Below are 22,367 nucleotides of genomic sequence, written 5' to 3'. Positions count from 1 at the left end.
TGCACCATGATCAAGTAGGCTTCATCCCCAGAATGCAAGGTCTGTTCAACATTTGCAAATCAATAAATGTGACTCATCACATAAACAGAACTAAAGACAAACACTACATAATTACCTCAATAGAGTAGAAAAGGCTTTCAATAAAATTCAACAACCCTTCATGTTAAAAATTATCAATTAACTAAGTATTAAAGGAACATACCTCAAAATAATAAGAGCCATCTATGATAAACCCACAGCCAACATTATACTGAATGGGCACCTGTAAATAATACTGTGGTATCAAATGGAGAAGTCTAAATGTGGTATGTGTATTATATGAGATGGAAGTTCACTGAAATAGAAAATTAGAAATAACTAAAAAAAGAGTAAAACACGTTTGTACAAAATGATCTCAAATTAGTAAAAAAATTATATACATACATTTGTGCATAGAAAAATATGGACAAATATGCACTAAGACAGTAGAGTAGTGATCTGGGTAGAAGAAAGGCGATGTTTTCATTTTTGTGTTTTTATTTGCTGGTATTCTAAAATTTTTATATGTTACACTTCATAAAATGTATGTGCTTATATATTTATTAAATTATAAATATTTATTACTGATATGCGGCATTCCTGAAAACCTAGATCCTTCCAATGTATCACAAACCTAAGATGGCCAGTTTCCTTAACATAAATATGTCCAAAACATTCTCTTCTAGTGTTCCTTATCTCATTGAACAGCCATCAATTGTTTAAGTCATAAATAGTGTTATCAACTTCCCATCTCTCTTCCACAACTGTCATATGCAATCAATCACTAAACCCTGTTGATTTTACTGATTAAAGCTTGAAAATGTTTAAATTTCTTACTATCTATATGTACTGCCATCGTAATTTCTTGCTTTGGAACTTAACCATCTCATTTCACAAACCTGACCTTTCCCTGGTTAATATCCAACCCATACCTAAAGTTTCCCATTGCCCTTAGGATAAAGTCCAAATAACTCAGTTTGTCTTCATAAGGACTCAGTCAACAGGGACCAGCACAGGAGATGTCTCTGAGACATGTGTCCATATTTCTTTTGTACCTAAGATACTAATTTATGTCGGAACCATCTCACTATAAACCTTCATATTTTGCAGTAACATTGTTGAAGAGTCACATAAAATCTTTGGCTGAGAAAGAGCAAAAGGCTGTTACCATTTGATTTTCAGTGCCAAGATTTGCAGAGAGCAGGTGATGTTTACTTTATTCTATCCCAGCACCACTCTTTTTCCACTAAAATGCAATGTCCCAGTCATAAATCAAGTTACCATATATGGCTGGGATGTATTTATCGGGGATTTCCTTCTTTTCAGTGAGTTAATTTTTCTAACACCTTCCCCAATACCACACTGTCTTAATTATTATATGTTACAAGAAATCTTGCCTGCCTTTTCTCTTCTGAAATGCATTCTTCTTTGTAAAACTGATGAACTCGTCACTGGTACAGGCCATTACTAAAATCATACTTACTTCTGTACCTGTGGAGATTATGTTATATAATGGTTTCTATACTGTCACAGCTCTCTTATGTTCCATGGTCACTGACTGCACAACAATCTTGAGAAGCAATACTAAAAAGTATTGACTAAGAAACAGAATGGTAGTGAGGAAGAAAAAAATCCATTATCATAGTGAGGAAAATGGCTCCAGCATGTGGTCTGATGGTGAATTAAGGTTGTTTTCTTTAACGGCACAAAGGAAAATCCATTGTGATGTATTTCTGCAACAGTGTACATTTATGTAGCATTGTAGTTATATACGTCTGTTTATATATCCTCAGTATATCAGGACATTAAAATACCAAGGTTGGAATTTACATACTTACCTATTATAGCCCTAAATAGTCTTGGAAGAAAACATCACCTTAAAGTGGAAAGTAAAGGAGAATACTTTGGGAATATAGGGAACTTGAGAGTTGAATGATAGGGAAAGTCACCTGGAAGTGAGGCTCTTTGAGTATACCAACCAGTTCTGCCACATTTTCATCCACATTTATTAGAGGAGTGATGTCTTCAAGAATTTCATTGACTAATTCCAAGTTATTGTCACTGACAGCTTCTAGTTTGGAATCTTCTAGCCTCTCATGAGCCTGAAAAAATAACAGTGTATTAAAGTAATAATACTTATTTGTTTTGCACCAGACCATGGTTTATTTCTTTTCCATAAAGTTTTAAAATATATTACTTGGAGGTTTAATTCATATAAACCAAATTTAGTATTTCAACCAGAGGCAATACATAGATTTTACAGTAAGTATATCAAGAAATATAATAAATCTTGGCCTCTAGTTCTATCCTGAAAGTCATGAAAACTCATTTTGTAACTAAACCATGAAAAAACCAGACAGGTCAGCTGACTATTTACAAAACCTATTACAGTCCCTTGCCACCAAGAGAATGCATAATAAAAACAAGGAATAGGAATGTGATAATTATATATGCGAATATTTTTTTAAATGATAAAAATAATTTTGGAAACCCCAGAATCCAGAAGCTTGTATCTTCCAATGTTGAAAATCAGCGGGAAAAAAAAGTCAGTTTAGAGCAGGTGGTCCTTAAATTGGATTTTGAAAGACTACATAATTAGGGAAATGATCCTCTCCTGTCTTTACAAGTAAAGTTGTTTTTTTCTTAATCTCACAATCTTTTTTCACAGAAAATAGACCACGAACCACACTGTTACAGAAAGTAAGTAATTCTAATCATCCTTTCATAGTAGGAGTAAAGCCGAGTTTTAAGTTCAAACTGAGAATGAACACTAAGCAGGCTCCATCTTTTAAGCATTCCTTGCTTTTCTGATAAATGGTTGCTATACAATTTTGAAGACAGGAAAAGCATAATTATTAAAATTTAATTCATAAATAAAACCATGTGGATGGCAAATCTTGTATCTTAGGATTCATTTCCAGGATTGCTAAAGAAAAATCCACATTTCAAATGGTAACAGTATCAACTAAACTTTTTCAGATACCTGAACTATAATACTTCAGATGGTTTTTTTTTTCATACAGAGTAGATCCTTCAGAGTCCAAATAAAACATTCTAATTTTAAAAGACAATTTTCTTGTTTAAATCTATTTTTTCTAGGTAATTCACAGGAGTAAAATAAGTTCTTAAGTGGAAAAGAGAGCTACATATTAAGATTTTAAAGAAAGACCTTAAAAGAAGAAATTCTAAAAGTCATATGAAATACTGAGAAAGAAGAAAAAACTCTTACTAAACAGAAAAGTATCAAAAGACCAAATGTAATTTAAATAGAAGAAGAAGTTTTATGAGATTTAGATTAAAACAAATTAAACTATGGTGGCTCATGCCTGTAATCCCAGCACTTTGGGAGACCAAGACGGGAGGATCACTTGAGCTCAGAAGTTCAAGATCAGCGTGGCCAACATGGTGAAACCCCATCTCTACTAAGAATACAAAAATTAGCCAGGCGTGGTGGCAGGCACCTATAATCCCAGCTACCCAGCTACTCAGGAGGCTGAGGCAGGAGAACTGCTTGAACCCAGGAGGCAGAGGTTGCAGTGAGCCGAGATCATGCCACTGCACAACAGCCTGGGCGACAGAGACTCTGTCTCAAAAAAAAAAAAAAAAAAAAAAAAAAAAAAAAAAAAAAAAAAAAAAAAAAAAAAAAAAAAAAAAAAAATTAGACTAGAAAATGCCACAAAAAATGAAAATGGGTAAATTTGCAATTTTCTGAACATATAATACAAGCCAGATAAGGATGAGAAGATGAGGACACTCAATATTTATCATAAAAAGATTATCACCATTGGAAAAAAACAGAAAATAATCTACAGAATTAGTTAACTCTTATGAAATAAGCTAGAATCGCCAATTATTCAGATAGAAATATTTGCTGGAATAAACAGCCACTACCTGATTTAGCATCTTTAACCTTGTAATACTCGAATTATTTTAACGTAGTATAAAAAGAAAGCTTCAAAGAAAAAAAAAAAAGGAAGGGAAGAACCTTAACATCTACTGAAGGACTTTTTTTCTGTGTTGGATACTATATTCTAAGTAGTGTGTGTGTGCGTGTGTGTATTCAGCAAAGGTAGGTATATTATACTCACATTATGGACGAAGAAACTGATGCAAAAAAAGGTGAAGTGATTTGTATGAGTTCACATTACTGGTGAATGGCAGAGTCGGGTACTCTAATACCAAGACTTGAACTCCTATCTACTAAAGCTTACTTGACTTCTTCTTTATATAGAGAGCCACTCTAACATTAAATTGCAGTTAATTATTCAATCCAATAAATGATGCATTATTCTCATTCACTTAAATGTATGACACATATCTCAGTCAGTTTAATTTAGTTGTTGCTTATTAGCATGACTGTTCCAGTCTAGATGTGTTAATTCCATTACACCGTATCTATCCTCATAGTTATTTTATACTTCTATGGTTCAGAATACTACTTGTCCCTTAGACTTTCACTCCTTTGCCCTAAGTAAGAGCTATAAAGACCATTCATTTGGGAGGCCGAGACGGGTGGATCACAAGGTCAGTAGATCGAGACCATCCTGGCTAATACAGTGAAACCCCGTCTCTACTAAAAAATACAAAAAACTAGCCGGGCGAGGGTGGCGGGCGCCTGTAGGCCCAGCTACTCAGGAGGCTGAGGCAGGAGAATGGCGTAAACCCGGGAGGCGGAGCTTGCAGTGAGCTGAGATCCGGCCACTGCACTCCAGCCTGGGCGACAGAGCGAGACTCCGTCTCAAAAAAAAAAAAAAAAAGACCATTTATTTCTTCAGGAAAATGTTATATGATCAGCAACGGTACTTTAGACATCAGCAGTCCTTGGTTTAATTCAGGACTTTGGGACAAGTTAAGGAACAGAAATGATCAATGACTTGAAAACTCCATTCCTTAGTATGTGTATTAACCCGATGCTCCCAAATTGGGTGAGGAGAAGTAGGAATGTGGAAAGACCGATGGTAAGAGGTTGGGGGTCGGGCGGGAGAGTCATGTGAGAGGGCAGAATCATGTTAGAAGAGAACCCCAAAATATCTGAAGATTTCTTCATATCAGCCTCACAGTTTGGTTCTACGGAAGAAGAGAATCTCACTAGAAAATACAAAACTTGAAGGGAGAAAAAAGTTTTTTTTTGAAACTGCAGGTATAAATATATTAACATGGAAAACCAACATACTTGGGTTCAACTGGGATCAATTTTACTTTTTCTAAGAAAGCAAATGCAGGTCCACATTTATTAACATATAGCTTTTTAAGCTCTGAGATGTTGTCAGAAACTTGGAACCTCTAATTCACTTTAAGGTCAGATTTTTTTTAATTAGCTGCCAAGAGGCAAGTACCAACTTTAACTAATTAAACTAAAAAAGACAAAGAAAACACAAAAAAATAATCAGAGGAGCAAGTGAGCCATATGCTATTTAAATAAATACTTCTTGTTTCCTTTTTTTTTTTTTTTAATTAAAGACCACTATTGCAACACTAGCTTAACTCAATAAAAATATATTTCACTTGCCACAAGTGGTTGGAAGAACATTCTATGACTGGCATTGAATATCTGCAGCTGATACAAATATGGCCTAGCCTTCTTAAATATCCTGTTCTGAGGATTTTATTCACCATTGCACCTTTGAGAAATGAACTTCAGAGAAGAAAATGTTCTTTCAGAACTTCTGGGCATTTCACTCAAGGACAATCCAACCATGCTTGCAAACAAAAGTTGTGGGCTATATCTAAAGTGACAAATACCATTTTGAAATAATAATCATATTATTATTATTATGTGTAGAAAACTGGTCTTTCCAAAACACAAGGGCAATAACATAAATTTTGTTTCTATATTTTGAGAAAAGAGTTATGTATGTAGTAGTTACTTATGATATCTTGAAAAAGCTAAGTAAATGGGAAATAAGTTTGGCTATGATCAAGCACCACCCTCTTCTTTTATTCTAGAGACCTAAAACTCAAGATCAACATAGGTCCACAAATATTCAAAAATAAAGAAGAATTTTTGAGCAGAGAGTAGAAATGGGACAGAGAGAATGGAGAACTCAATTTCTATTTTGTTTCTGCATACATTATATCAAAAAGAATGAGCTCTGTTGCTCTGGAAAAAAAAAGAGTAAGCATAAGTAAATCAGAATGGAATTCTCTAGTGAGTAAAGAATATAGCAGAAATCACCTAGTTAACCAAAACACAAACTCAGAGATTAGATAAGTTACATATCAAGGTACTCAGGAAACTTCTAAATAGCACTGTTGAGTTTCTCTTAGATACATCTGTAGAATTAGGAGAGCCACACATGTCAAACAACTAGAAAAGGGAATCTGTTAAATTTTTAAAAGAAAAAGAACATTTTAAAAGCTTGGCTTTAATAGTATTCAGAGGAAATACAAAATAACCTTTTTATAACCTCTGAGTGGGAAAGATCTTTCTAACTAGAACACAAAATCTGAAAGATACATACATTATTTCAAAAAAGGCCCAATAAAATTAACTTCATGAACAGCATAAATTTCTCATCAAAAATCGACAAAGTCAAAATACAAATGACAAACTAATGTCAAAACACAAATCATATTCAAGACAGAAAGCTAATATCACTACTTATGAAGGACTTCTACAAATCAATAAGAAAAGGATCAATGACTCATTAAGAGAACTGGGTGAAGAGTTTGAGCAAAAAATTCACAGAAAGAAAATTCAGGAACCTGTCTTTAAAATTTAATTTTATATTTCTAATTGACACATATTGTACATATTTATGGTGTACAATGTGATGTTTCAATACATGTATATACATAGTATAATGATCAAATGGTGTAATTACCATATCCACTATTTTAAATATTTTTTTTGGGGGATGACAACATTCAAAATCTTCTCTTCTAGCTATTTTGAAATATGTATTACACTGTTATTTGCAATAGTCACCTACTGTGTATCAAATATCTCAAACATATGAAAAGACACACAACTTCACTCATAAGAGAAGTGCAAACTAAAACTATAATGAAATACCTTTTCTCTTTATCAGATTGGCAGAGATAAAAATTCTGATCAGTGAGAATGTGGGAGAAGACAGACATTTTGACGTATTTTTTCTAGTGGGAACATACACTGGTAAGCAAACTGACCATATCCACCAAAATTACAGAGATTCTTTTTTTTTTTTTTTTGAGATGGAGCTTCACTCTTGTTGCCCAGGCTGGAGTGCAATGGCACAATCGCGGCTCACTGCAATCTTTGCCTCCTGGGTTCAAGCGATTCTCCTGCCTCAGCCTCCCGAGTAGCTGGGATTACAGGCATGCGCCACCACGCTTGGCTAATTTTTGTATCTTTAGTAGAGACGGGGTTTCTCCATGTTGGTCAGCCTGGACTCGAACTCCTGACCTCAGGAGATCCACCCACCTCAGCCTCCCAAAGTGCTAGGATTACAGGTGTGAGCCACCATGCCCAGCCTTACACTGATTCTTTTCAGATCTATCATAAAAAGGGGTGTGTGTGTGTGTGTGTGCATGTGTATGTACAAAATAACATGTAGTAAGATTACACATTACAGCATAACTTGTAAGAAAAAGGCCATCTAAATATCAGAAGGCTGACTCAAAAGACCTGACATATCCACACAATAAAATACTATGTCACATTTACAAAGAATAAAGTTGTTACACAGGTACTGATACAAAATTTTATGTAAAAAGTCAAGGTTTAGGATAGCAGTATAAACCCACAGCTTCCATTATATTTACTAGTTAAAGATTAGGTACTTCCCCTTAAGAGCAGAAACAAGACAAAGATGTCCACTCTCATCACTTCTATTTAACATCTGTACTGGAGGTTACAGCCAGGACAATTAGGCAAGAAAAATAAAAGAGTCATTCAGGTTGAAAAGAAATAAAACTGTCTATATTCAGATGACATGACCTTGTATTTAGAAAATCCGAAGGAATTCACTAAAAGACTATTTGAATAAAAAATTAAGTTCAGCAAGGTTGCAAGATATATAAGATCAAATTACAAAACTCAATTATATTTCTATACACTAGCAATGAAAAATCTGAAAATGAAATTTAAAAAACAAGTCCATTCACAACAGCATTCAAAAGAATAAATACCTAGGAGTATAATTAACGAAATAAGTGCAAGACTTACGCTCTGAAAATTACAAAACATTGTTGAAAGAAATTAAAGATTTAAATAAATGTTCATGGATCAGAAGACTTATCACTGTTAAGATGGCAATACTCCCCAGAATGAACTACGGATTCAATGCAAGGCCTATTGGAATCCTCAGTGACACGTTTATAGAAATGGACAAACTGATTCTAAAATTCTTACAGAGTTGCAAAGGGATCCAGAACAGTGAAAACAATCCTGAAAAAGAACAAAGTAGGAGTACTTACATTTCCTGATTTCAAAACGTATACTACACAAGAGTTATCAAAACATGATGTTGACACAAGGAAAGATCAATAGATCAACGGAATAGAACTGGAAGTAAAAAAAAAAAAAACATGTCAGTGGCCAACTGTTGCATGTTAGACAAAGGTGCCCACAACCACTCAATGGGGAAAAATATTCCTTTCAACAAATGGTGCTGAAACACCATTTGAAACGATAGTCTCTTCAACAAATGGACTAAAGATGCATATGTAAAAGACAGAGTTGGTGCCTAACATATCATATACAAAAAACTAACTTAAAATAGATCCAACACCTAAATGTAAGAGCTAAAACTATAAAACTCTTGCGAAACATGGGTAAATCTTCATGACCATGGATTTAGCAAAGGATTCTTACATACGAGACCAAAATCACAAGGCAACAAAAGACAAAAAGACAACTTGGACTTCATCAAATTAAAAGCTTCTGTGCTTTGGCCGGGCATGGTGGCTCACAAGTGTAATCCCAGCATTTTGGAAGGCCGAGGTGGATAGATCATGAGGTCAGGAGATCGAGACCATCCTGGCTAACATGGTGAAACCCTATCTCTACTAAAAATACAAAAAATTAGCAGGGCATGGTGGCGGGTGCCTGTAGTCCCAGCTACTCAGGAGGCTGAGGCAGGAGAATGGCATGAACCTGGGAGGCAGAGTTTGCAGTGGGCCGATATCGTGCCACTACACTACAGCCTAGGCGACAGAGCGAGACTCCATCTCAAAAAAAAAAAAAAACAAAAAAACAACTACTTCTGTGCTTCAAAAGGCACTATGATGAAAAGTAAAAAGACAATCTATATAATGGGAGAAATATTTGCAAATCATATATCTGATAAAAGACTTGTACCTAGAATACATAAAAGACTCTTATAACTTCATAATAATAAATATGACTCAATTTAAAAATGGGCAAAGAATCTAAATAGATATTTCTCCAAAAAATATGTACAAATGGTCAATAAGCACATGAAAAGATGCTCAACATTATTAAGTCTCCAGGGAAAAACATATCAAAACCTAATAAAATACCACTTCATACCCACTAGGACAATTAAGAACCAAAAAATCAAATAACAAGTGTTGAAGATGATACAGAGATATTAGAATTCTTGTACACTCCTGGTGGGAATAAAAAATGGTACAGCTACTATAGATAACAGTCCGGCAGTTCCTCAATGAGACAGAGTTACCTAGTTATAAACCCAGGAGAAATAAAAACTATGTCTACATAAAAGTGTATCCAACAACATTTATGGCAGCACTATTCATAATATAGGTTGAGTATCTCTAATCCAAAAATTTAAAATCCAAAATGTTACAAAATCTGAAACTGAGAATTTTCCTAAATTAATGATGGACACCAAACCACAGATCCAGGAGGCTCACAGAACATTGTGCAAGATAAAAACCCACAATTCTAAGTGTAGGTGTATTATATTCAAACTGCAGAAAATTCAAAACAAAATATTGAAACAACAGGTGTTGGGGGGAACCTTACCTGTAGAGAAGCCAGCATAAGAATTATACTGAACTCTTCAGGAAACATGCAGAGAATAGAGTGAAATCTTTAAAATGTTGAAAAAAAAAAAAAAAAAAACTCCACCAACCTGGAATTATCTATCCAGTAAAGTTATCATTCAAAAGTAAAAAACAAAACAAGACAGAACAAAAGGACTTTTCAAACAAAATTGAGAATATTTGTTACTAGTATACCTGTCTTGCAAGAAATGTTAAAAGACATTCATCAGAAAGAAGGAAAATGATGTAAGTGCAAAACTTGGGTCTATATAAAGAAGAGTGCTAGAGAGAGAGGAAAAAAAGGTAAAATAAAATCTTTTACTTTTCTTATTCCTAATTGATTTAATAGATAATAGTTTTATTCACAACAAGGTATTTGATTATTATAGCTTATGAGTAAATGAAATGAATGATAGCAATATTATATGGGACAGGAGAGAGAAACTGGAAACACTGTTATTTATAAGGTAGTTGCACTACCCATGAAGTGGTATGGTGTTATTTGAAAGTACATTAGACTGCAAACGTCTTCGAAATCAAGAACTGCTAAAAGGTTTTTTTAAAAGTCTAATTAACATGCTAAGAGAGGAGAAAAAGTTGAAATCACATACAATGTTTAGTTAAAACAGAAAACACAAAATGAGTGAGAGACACAAGGAAAAAAGGAAGGCAGGCAGGCAAGCAGGCAACAAATACAAAACAGTAATAGTATGAAAGATATTAATCAAATTACACCAATAAACATGTAAACATCAATGATCTAAAGCACTTAAAAGAGACTGTCAGCTGGGTGCGGTGGCTCGCGCCTTAATCCCAGCATTTCGGGAGGCTGAGGTGGGCGGATCACAAGGGCAAGATATCGAGACCACTCTGGCCAACGTGGTGAAACCCATCACTACTAAAAATACAAAAATTAGCTGGGCGTGCCTGTAATCCCAGCTACTTGGGAGGCTGAGGCAGGAGAATTGCTTGAACCAGGGAGTCTGAGGTTGTAGTGAGCCAAGATGGCGCCACTGCATTCTCAAGCCTGGCAACAGAGTGAGACTCCATCTAAAATAAAAAAAAACAAACAAAAAAAACCAGACTGTCAGAGTGAATAAAAAAAGATGGAATTACATGTTTTCTACCAGAAACTTACTTTAAATACAAAGATACAGAGAGATTAAAACTAAAGGTATGGAGAAAGACACATCATGCTAACATTAACTAAAAGAAAACTGGAGTAGCTATATTAATTTCAGACAGGGCAGACTTCAGAGCAAGAAAAATTATTGGGAACAAAGAGAGGAATTACATAATGATAAGAGTTAATTTTCTGAGATGATATAACAATCTTAGTGAATGTGTGTTTAACAAAAGAGCATTAAAATATGGGAGGTAAAATGACAGAACTGCAAAAAGAGATAGGTTAATCTACTATTATAGTCGAAGGTTTCAACATTCTACTAGCAGTATAGGCATAGCTCAGAGATACTGCAGGTTCTGTTCCAGATAACCACAATAAAGCAAATACTGCAACAAAGTAAGTCACACAACTTTTTTTTGTTTCCCTGTGCATATAAAAATTATGTTTACATGACAAGGCAGTCTATTAAGTGTGCAACTGCAATATGTCTAAAAGACGATGTACATATCTTAATTTAAAAATACTTGAAAGGTTAAAATGCTAATGATCAGAGCCTTCAGGAAGTCGAAATCTTTTTGCTAGCGTAAGGTCGTGCCTTGATGCTGATGGCTGCCGACCGATCAAGGTGGTGGTTGCTGAAGGCTTGGGTGGCTGTGGCAATTTCTTAAAATAAGACAATAATAAGGTTTGCCAAATTGATGGACTCTCCTTTCATGAAAGATTTCTCCATAGCACGTAATGTTGTTTGAGAGCATTTTATCCAAGCAAAACTTCTTGCAAAATTGGAGGGTGTTGATTTTACATCTTTCCTGCTTTCTCCTGTGGGTATTTAGTGCTATAAATTTCCCTCCAAACACTGCTTTAGCTGTGTCCCAGAGATTCTGGTACACTGTGTCTTTGTTCTCATTGGTTTCAAAGAACTTATTTATTTCTGCCTTAATTTTCTTATTTACTCAGTAGTCATTTAGGAGTAGGTTGTTCAATTTCCATGTAGTTGTATGGTTTTGAGTTTCTCAATCTTGAGTTCTAATTTGATTGCACCGTGGTCTGAGAGACTCTTTGTTATGATTTCCGTTCTTTTGCATTTGCTGAGGAGTGTTTTACTTCCAATTATGTGGTTGATTTTAGAATAAGTGCTATGCAATGCCGAGAAGAACGTATATTCTGCTGATTTGGGGTGGAGAGTTCTGTAGATGTCTATTAGGTCCACTTGGTCCAAAGCTGAGTTCAAGTCCTGAATATCCTTGTTAATTTTCTGTCTTGTTGATCTGTCTAATATTGACGGTGGAGTGTAAAAGTCTCCCATTATTATTGTGTGGGAGTCTAAGTTTCTGTAGGTCTCTAAGAACTTGCTTTATGAATCTGGGTACTCCTGTATTGGCTGCATATATATTTAGGATAGTTAGCTCTTCTTGTTGCATTGATCCCTTTACCATTATGTAATGCCCTTCTTTGTCTTTTTTGATCTTTGTTGATTTAACGTCTGTTTTATCAGAGATTGGGATTGCAATACCTGCTTTTTTTTGCTTTACATTTGTATGGTAAATCTTCCTCCATCCCTTTATTTTGAGCCTATGTGTGTCACTGCACATGAGATGTGTCTCCTGAATACAGCAGACTGGTGGGTCTTGATTCTTTATCCAATTTGCTGGTCTATGTCTTTTAATTGGGATATTTAGCCATTTACATCTAAGGTTAATATTGTTATGTGTAAATTTGATCCNTGGAGTGTAAAAGTCTCCCATTATTATTGTGTGGGAGTCTAAGTTTCTGTAGGTCTCTAAGAACTTGCTTTATGAATCTGGGTACTCCTGTATTGGCTGCATATATATTTAGGATAGTTAGCTCTTCTTGTTGCATTGATCCCTTTACCATTATGTAATGCCCTTCTTTGTCTTTTTTGATCTTTGTTGATTTAACGTCTGTTTTATCAGAGATTGGGATTGCAATACCTGCTTTTTTTTGCTTTACATTTGTATGGTAAATCTTCCTCCATCCCTTTATTTTGAGCCTATGTGTGTCACTGCACATGAGATGTGTCTCCTGAATACAGCAGACTGGTGGGTCTTGATTCTTTATCCAATTTGCTGGTCTATGTCTTTTAATTGGGATATTTAGCCATTTACATCTAAGGTTAATATTGTTATGTGTAAATTTGATCCCGTCATTATAGTGCTAGCTGGTTATTTTGCCCATTAGCTGATTATTTATTAAAAAGGCAGTATCTCCACAGGGGAATAAAGTAAAATGCAAAAGTATAGGGTTTGCCTATATTTCTTCTTCCCTCTCTCCTTTCTTTCTGGAATTACAAACTACATATATATTAAACATTTTCAGTATATTTCACATATTCTGTTACCTTTTTTTCATTCTTTCTTTTCTATTAGCTTTTGTTTGAATATTTTCTAATAACCTATCTTTAAACTCACTTATTCCCTCTTCTGTTGTGTCTAGTCTTCTATCCGTGAACTAATTTCAGATACTGTATTCTTGATCCTAAATTGTTCATTTGATTTTTTTTATTGATTTTCTAATACTATTTTACATGCCTTTTCTCCCTTTTCTTCTATTAAAAATACATTAATAAGTTATTTTCAAATCCTAGTGTATAAATGCTAATAAAAGAACCATTTTTGGGACTGCCTCTGTTGTTTTTCTCATGATTAGTGGCCAGATATTCCTGCCTCTCTGTATATCTAGCAATGTGTGCCTCTTTTATCCCTTTACTTGTTAAATGAGAGTGCTAACCTGCTGTGACTTACTATTTCTTTCTTGGAAGCGGAATTCCTCCCCTATTTCTGGGATTCTTTTTAACCTATATTATAGGAATATTGAACTACCATTGTTTTTCCTTATTAAGAGTCTGCTTGGATGTTGCATATTATTGGGTAATTCTTTGCTTTATTTCATTTTTATCCTCAAAAGAGTACAGTAGCACCTTACCTGCTCAAAAGTCATCCAACCATTGCAACTGTTAAGAATAATGAACAAGATGATCCTCTGAAATGCCAACATTAATGGCACAAAACCAGCAAATTTTACTCACACCAGTTTTAAGATAAGTATACACATACACACACATACCCCATTACCCTGTGTTGTAGCAGTTAGAACACAGAATTTGACGATAGAACACATGGCCTAAAACCTCATCTGTCATTTGCTAGCAGAGAGACCTTAGATACAACACTTATTTACTCTGAGTCTTACTTTTCGATTCAAAAGCTGTTGAAAGATAAAACAGTATATTTTAAATTCATAAAGTTGTTAAGACAAAACAGTGTATTTTAAAGACCTTTGTAAACTGTAAGCATGTTATAAGTGCCTTATTATATAGTTTTTAAATTTATAGATCAAAAGCTATAAATCAAACAAACATGGACATAACAGTGTAACAGATACATGGACAATAAACTGACAATCAACAGAATAACATCAAGAAAAGAGTAAAAAACTATTTTAAAAGTACAATAAGAACCCAGGTAAACTACTTAACATAAACTTAAACAGTTCCTACTAATTTCAACAGACCCTGGAGCTATTACTTTAACACAGCAGGAATTAATGTTTATGACAAGTTTGAATCTGAAATAATACCCTGTATATTATTATTAAAATATAAAAATATCTAATGAACATTGGAAAATATAGTAAAAAATGACTAAAATAAAAATTCCAGTTGGATGATCTGCAAGAGGATTCGTTTCTGCTTAAGGACCTTTATACCATGTGATTTTAGCATGAGTAAATATGTAAGTAAAATGAAGAATCTGTATCATTGTCCAGGCCTGGTGGCTCATTTGAGGTCAGGAGTTCGAGACCAGCCTGGCCAACAGGATGAAACCCCCTCCTCTGCTAAAAATACAAAAATAGCCAGGAGTGGTGGCACATGCCTGTAGTCCCAGCTACTTGGGAGGCTGAGGCAGAAGAATCACTTGAACTCAGAAGGCAGAGGTTTCAGTAAGCCAAGATTGTGCCAGTGCACTCTAGCCTGGGCGACAAAGTGAGACTTCCTCTCAAAAAAAAAAAAAAAAAAAAAAAAAAGAATCTGCATCATTAACTCACTCTCACTAGTAGAAAACCCGGTAAAAGGTATTTTTCAGAGATCTTGGAAGAAAACAAATAATAAACTGTGGCTAAGAAAAAATCACAGAAGAGAGTGAAATCAACATTCTCGTAGTGCAAAAACTAAAAGGCACAAGATGGCTCTACGAAGAAAAGGTCAAAGAAGGCATGTGGCATAGATTCTTGAAAGCAAGAGTCATTTGGGGGGGCTCTAAAGAAGTGTATAGCAGGTTTGTAAAACAGATAATACATTAAGCTTTAGTATATAATAATTATTTAATAAAAATGCTTGTAAAGTATATTTATCAATGAGTTAAAGAGATTACTCCACAGTTGACTAGGGAAACAGGCTTAAAATATCAGGCTTATGCAACAAATAACAAAATTTCAAAACAGCACTAGATAAAGGAAGTCAATAACTTAAATGAAAAGTAGGTACACGGTGTAATGCAAAAAAAGAAAATCAGTACCTTGCCATTGTTGAAAATGGAAATAGGATCAGGATCTTTTTCACAGGTCCTGTTAAAACACAACTGTGCAGGTATGATTTCTCTAAACCTTAAAGGCATTATGGCAAAACTAAGAGTCATTTCATCCTGTATTTAAAGTCAGAATAGAAAAGAGAAAAGTGGCCTAATTTTGCATATACTAAGAATTCATTATGTGCTAAGTGTTTTATTTGCTAACTAAACCTAATGTATATCAACCAACTTCTAAAACAGTAATATCTGAAAATATCTCTGTAAAAACTATGTCCAAAATAATTCAGTAATCCTATGAATAAATCTATATACCTTAGCAAGTGATTTTACAATAGGATTCTCCATAATTCCCTTGAGGAAAATTAGGTCTATTTCTTCTGCTCCAGTAGATGAGGGCAGCTCTGTAAGGTTTTCCAAGACTTGCTGCATTGCTGCTGAGATAAAAGTAACATAAAAAACAACAAAAAATGTAAATTTCAAGCCGTTGTGAAGTAAAATTATTTTAATAATGCAAATAGACATTAAGAATACTCTTTTGAAAAATAATATTTTAAAAAATGAAACTGTTAAACAGTATGAGTTTCAAATTGACTTCCCAGGAATTAAAAGCAGGATAGATTTTATATGCAATTTGGACTTTATCAGACTACCTTATATACACCTACAACTTTGCACTTGCTTTATATTTTCAAATTTAAAACGTTACTCGAGGAAAAAAATAGAAAATTCAAATAGACTTATAAGAAGGAAAAGTCTAATTTAGGAATCAGAAACTTCCTGCAAGCTCAGAACCAGCCTTCGCTGAATTCTATCAATTAATTAAAAAAGAATTAAAACCAATACTTCACAAACTCCTTCAAAAAAAAAAAGAGAAGAAAAAGAAACACCTTTCAACTCATTCTATGAGACCAATTACCCTGATACTAAACCCAACAACATCACACACAAAAAAATTACCGCCAATCTCTCCTAGAAATACAAATGCAAAAATCTTAAACAAAATACTGGCAAACTGAATCCAGTGACATATACAAACAACTGTACATAATGGCCAAGTTCATTTTATCCCAGAAATGCAAGAGTGGTTCAACATAGAAAAACTCAATCAATATACTCTATTAATAGAACAAAGAACAAAACCAAATGACATTTCAGACAAAGAAAATCATTAGACAAAACCCAAAACCCTTTCATAATAAAAACATTCACCAAACTAAAAATAGAAGGGAAATTCTTCACTGATAAAAGGCTTCTCTATGAAAAACCCACAGCTAGCATCATACTTAATGGTGCTTTTACTCCTAATAAGGAATAAAATAAGGCTGTACACTTTTGGCATTTTTATTCAACTTTGTATTGGAGGTTCTAGACAGGGCTGTTAAGCAAAAAAAGAAAAGAAAAAGAAAATAAAGAAAAGGCATTCAGACTGGAAAGCAATAAGTAAAACAATTTATATTTGCAGATCATATTATTTTGTATATGGAAAATCCTAATATACAAAAATTTATTATCATTAATAAGTGCGTTCGCCAAGGTTTCAGTACACAAGATTAATACGAAACAATCAATATGTTGTTACATACAGTGTATTTCTATACACTAGTGACAAACCATCCAAAAATGAAGAAAACCATTCCTTTTATAGTAGCATCAAAAACAATAAAATACTGAGAAATAGATGTAAAAGAAGTAGTACAAAATTTGTACAATGAAACTATAAAACATCATTGAAAGAAGACCTAAATAAAGGGAATGACATCCCATGTTCATGGATCAGAGGACTTATTATTAAAATGGCAACAGTTCCCAAATTAACCTACAGGTTTAATATACTCCCTATCAAAATCTCAACTGCCTTTTCTTTTTTTTTGTAGAAATTGACAAGCTCATTCCATTCATACGGAAACTCGAAAAAACCCAGAATACCCAAAAGAGTCTTCAAAAAGAACAACAAAGTTGGAGACCCCACACTTCTCAATTTCAAAACTTACTAAAAAGCTACAGTAATCAAGACTGCGTGGAACTAGCATATAGACAGACACACAACTAAACAAGAGGCTAGAAACAAATCCATAAATTTATGGTCAATTGATTCTGACAATGTGCCAAGACAATGCAATAAAGAAAAAACAGTCTTTTCAACAACTGATGCTGGGACAACATATATACACGTAAGAGACTGATGCTAGACCCCTCCTATTATAATCTTAATTTTATTAGTTTTATCTCTTGTTGATGTTTCTTAGAATAAATCAACAATAAATACAGAAGTCGTTTTTAATATTTTATTTTATTAAAATAAAATGCAAACACTGTTAAACGTCAGATTGTACTACTAAATGGCTTACAAATACAGTTTTCTGTTCCATGCTACTTACCCTTCTCCCAACTTATCCTACTCCCATAATTAATTACTAGGAACTTAATTGTTCCTTCTAATCAGATCTGTTCGTAGTTTCTCTTCTTTCTGGATAATATGCTAATATTGCTACTTTGTGATCGACTCATTTTGGACATTATCTATTTTCTGTTAGAATACTAGAGGTTTCAGCTTTTACCTTCTCTATCTTCAGATTCTCAATTTTTAAAAATAAAATCAATAGTGTTTTTCATACGGAACTCTTGTTTTTTCCAAATGTTCCAACAAGCTTCTCACATTTTTACCAGTACTTTTCTAAATGTTCAAATCTTTTTCTAATACTCTATCAGACCTATTTCCTGTCTTCTATCCCTGATCTCCCTCACAAAGCATTCTTCTCTTGTATGTTAACTTGGACAGGTTCATCTATGGGAGTTTCATGGATTACTGACAATTTTTGAAGGTAAAGAGGTGAACAAGAGGACAATGTGCACTTGACAAAGGAGAAGGAAAACAAGTATTGGACTAAGATGAAGAAAGATGACATAAGAAATAAATAATATAAACTACACCTACTTTGTAATTTTGCTTAAGGTCAACAGGTTACCTTTAAGTGGGCAGGGAACAATAGAATCAAATTTTAAAAGTACTTTGGTCTTGTGGCTATAAATGTGGTTAGCAGTACTTCTCATTACTTATTTTTCTTCCTTTTGATATTGCACATTTGTCTTTATTTTTAACTTTTATTATGGAAAACTTCAAACATCTATGAAGAAAACAGAATAATATAATAAACCACACAATGATCAACAATTAGCAACTCATGGTCAATCTTGTTTCATACTCCTATATACTTTCTACCTTATATAACTTTGAAGCAAATTCCAGAAATCCTATTTCAATGTATATGTCTCAAAGATCAGTACTCTTTTTAAACAACATAACCTAAATACTGTTAGCAGTAGTATCAAATTAGCAATACCTAACAAATTAACAGTAATTCCTTAATGTTATCAAATGTTTAGTCAGTGTTCATAACTCCAGTTGTACTGAAGATGATTTTTAAATGTACCTTCTATATTGATTCTTGAGGTGCTTGCCTTTTTTTTTTTTTTAAATTGGTGTTTAAGTCAGTAGAAAAGTGATGGAAATTGTGAAATAGATCTTTGGTTATTTTAAAGATCTTCCTAAGTTGTTATTGATTCTTAATCATATAGAATTTAATCTAGAAATGGATAAACTTGACAACATCCCTTGTCCTGGAAATCTCCAATATTATAATGCTGTCAATCATTCTCAAATTAAGTTTGTATATTTGGTAGATTTATAGTCAAAATACAATACATAGTTCTTTTTAACTACATTATCCTAAAAGCATATGAAACAATAAAGAAAAATCATGTGAGAAAATTATAACAAATAATGAGAGATGGGCCTAACCCAACTTAGTAAACGTGATTCTGCAGAGTCCCTCACCAAAATTATGAACAGTGGAATCTGAGCTGGTACCTTCTTACAGAAATCTCTCCTGCTGTTTCTCTGCTTAAAATAGCTGTCCTTTGTTACCAAAGTCCTTTCTTCCTCAAACTTCAAATAATGTACCTTCATGATTTTTTTAAAGTGGCAAAATGATTTAGTCCTATAAAATATTAAAACATAAATCTATAATGATTATTCACATATCGATAAACACTAGACAACTCTAGCATATGTAAATACTTAATATATAAAATATGAGGCTCTCTGGAAGGGGAGGGTTACAAAGTTAAGACAGGAGCCAGAAAAACAGGGAAGTTTTTCCAATTTACTTAGAGATTGCAGGAAGAAAGGAGACTCTAAACTCAACAGGTAAGTCACCTACAAGTTCCACTCCTTCTTAATAATCTCTAGAGGAGATAAATTTTTTCTTTTTTCTTTCTTTTTTTTTTTTTTTTGAGACGGAGTCTCGCTCTGTCGCCCAGGCTGGAGTGCAGTGGCGCGATCTCGGCTCACTGCAAGCTCCACCTCCCAGGTTCACGTCATTCTCCTGCCTCAGCCTCCCCAGGAGCTGGGGCTACAGGTGCCCGCCACCACGCCTGGCTAATTTTTTTGTATTTTTAGTAGAGACGGGGTTTCACCATGTTCGCCAGGATGGTCTCGATCTCCTGACCTCGTGATCCGTCTGCCTCGGCCTACCAAAGTGCTGGGATTACAGGCGTGAGCCACCGTGCCCGGCCGGAGATAAATATTTTAATCAGACCCTAGATTCAATAACACATAAATGGGATTCTTTTTTTGTTGTTGAGAGAGAGTCTCGCTCTGTCGCCCAGGCTGGAGTGCAGTGGTGCGATCTCGGCTCACCGCAAGCTCCACTTCCTGGGTTCACGCCATTCTCCTGGACTACAGGTGCCCGCCACCACACCCAGCTTTTTTTTTTTTTTCTATTTTTAGTAGAGACGGGGTTTCACCGTGTTAGCCAGCATGGTCTCCATCTCCTGACCTCCTGATCCGCTCGCCTCGGCCTCCCAAAGTGCTGGGATTATGGGCGTGAGCCACCGCGCCCGGCCATAAATGGGATTCTCACATGGGCTAGAGAAAAATTAACAGATTTAATCTAGACTCTTTAGTTACAAATATGAATAAAACCATGAATCACCAATCACTTATGAAAACTAGCAGCATGCATTAGACTAACCAAATTCAACAAACAAAAGCATGAACCTCCAGAGAAACAGAATTACCAGGAAACAAAAAGACGGAAAAACAAAAACAAGATTAAATTGTGATACGCAGAAAGATCAAGCTGAAGAATACTCCCACTAAAAAAGGGCGAAGAGTGGGAAAGTATGAGTAAATTGTCATGGATCATGAAAGACCAAAATTTACAAGGTAATCAAATCCAGAAATGAATTAATAAAAGGAAAAGCAAAAGTCATTCAATCAAAAGAGATATATTCAATCAGTAAGTCAATAAATAGCTGGCTTTTTCGAATGACCAATTAAAATAGACAAATACTCGGCTAGTTTAATCAAGAAACGACAAGACATGAAGAGTGACGTCAGTAAGATGGCTGACTATAAGTGTCTGGTACACATTCTTCCGCTTCAAGAAAGGACCAAGGCAATAAATAAACAGCTAAGATTTGACTGTAGTGTTTAAGGGAGAGTGCTGAAGTACAGTAGGGAAGTGGAGAGATACCTGTGATGATTGGAAGCCCACAAGGCCAGTGCGGAGGCATCCTGCCTCTGCCATCCCATCCCCCAAACCTGGAATGGCCCAGAGTCAGGAGGGACTTCTTGCGGGGTTGGGGGCTTGGGTAGGGGAGGAAGGTAATCAGAGGAACCTCAGCAGCCTCCACTCCCACTGCAAACACACGCAATCCTTACTAAGAGAATCCACAGTCCTTGCAAGCCCTGAGCCCAGTTTGGGGAGCTGCTGTGAATTTACACAGTTGTATTCCCCTAGACTGGGAGCACAAGATCTGCACTCCTCACCCACCACTTACTCCCTGTGAGCCAAGCTGCTGCAGCATGTCACCCATCATCTCGAGACCAGAACCATTTCTGAAGTACACCATCCACTTTTCCAGCCTAGGAGTTGTTTTCATTCCACTACGTCCACACAGGTGTCTGAATGCCACAACCCCAGCTGCATAGAGCCTGAGCCCAGGATCTGCTGTGACTCTGGTCCTGCAGAGCAAGGAAACCAATCCCTGCTGCCAGCACTTCCGGCCAAACAATCTGGTGGACACACCCAGGGAGAACCCACCCTTGAGCCAGTCACACCATTGTATGCCCTCCCCTGAGCAGCAGAGGTCCCTGAGCAACTGAGCAGCTGACATGTCCCCATGGTGGCTAGATGGTTGCACATCCATGTCCTGAGCCTGAAAAAGAGCCTGGCAGGCTAGCCTCTGGTGAAGATGTCCTTGGACTGGCTGCATATTGGCACCTAGGCCCTAAGATACTCCAGGAGGCCTGAACTCAACAAACATGCCCACAGACTGGCTGAGCAGTTGTGCACCCAATCCAGAACCTAAACAACAGACTAGTGGGTTCTCCTCTGGCAGACATGCCCCTAGACTGGCCAAGTGGCTACACACCATCCCTCAGAACTTGAGAAATAGCCCAGTGGCTCCAACCCAGGTGTTGTGTCTCCAAGCCAGCCAAGCAGGCATGTGCCCATGCCACCAGCCAGAGTAACAGCCCCATGGCCATAATCCCGGCAAGCCAGACACCAAGTTGGTTGCCTCATCACATTATTCACTCATGCACCTGAGAAACAGCCCAGTGAGCCCACCCCTGGCAGAGCTGCACCATCGCTGCCACAAACTCTTGCAGCCTAGGCCACTGAAACACTTACAAACATCACTAAAATTGATTACTG

General features: G+C 35.4%; 1 protein-coding gene across 7 annotated transcripts in view; it reads right to left on the bottom strand.

Moving 5' to 3' along the window:
* PALS2 (protein associated with LIN7 2, MAGUK p55 family member) overlaps positions 1-22,367 on the bottom strand; it is a 104,327-nt gene that overhangs the window by 38,936 nt on the left and 43,024 nt on the right. For 2 of the 7 annotated variants that reach the window (XM_017863938.1, XM_017863940.1), the window contains exons 2-5: positions 19,514-19,643; positions 18,612-18,770; positions 15,958-16,079; positions 1,968-2,120 (exon numbers count right to left, since the gene is read on the bottom strand). In XM_017863938.1, the coding sequence (XP_017719427.1) occupies positions 1,968-2,120; positions 15,958-16,079; positions 18,612-18,696 (360 nt within the window). In that variant the 5' untranslated portion in view covers positions 18,697-18,770; positions 19,514-19,643. The remainder of the gene's footprint in view (positions 1-1,967; positions 2,121-15,957; positions 16,080-18,611; positions 18,771-19,513; positions 19,644-22,367) is intronic. The other 5 variants (XM_017863941.1, XM_017863943.1, XM_017863942.1 and 2 more) reach the window with 3 other exon arrangements.

Source organism: Rhinopithecus bieti, unplaced genomic scaffold (assembly GCF_001698545.2).
Source record: "Rhinopithecus bieti isolate Rb0 unplaced genomic scaffold, ASM169854v2 scaffold_73130, whole genome shotgun sequence".
In the NCBI taxonomy this organism is placed as follows: domain Eukaryota; kingdom Metazoa; phylum Chordata; class Mammalia; order Primates; family Cercopithecidae; genus Rhinopithecus; species Rhinopithecus bieti.
The sequence above is the reverse complement of the archived record's forward strand: the minus strand, read 5'-3'. Positions and strand labels throughout refer to the sequence as shown.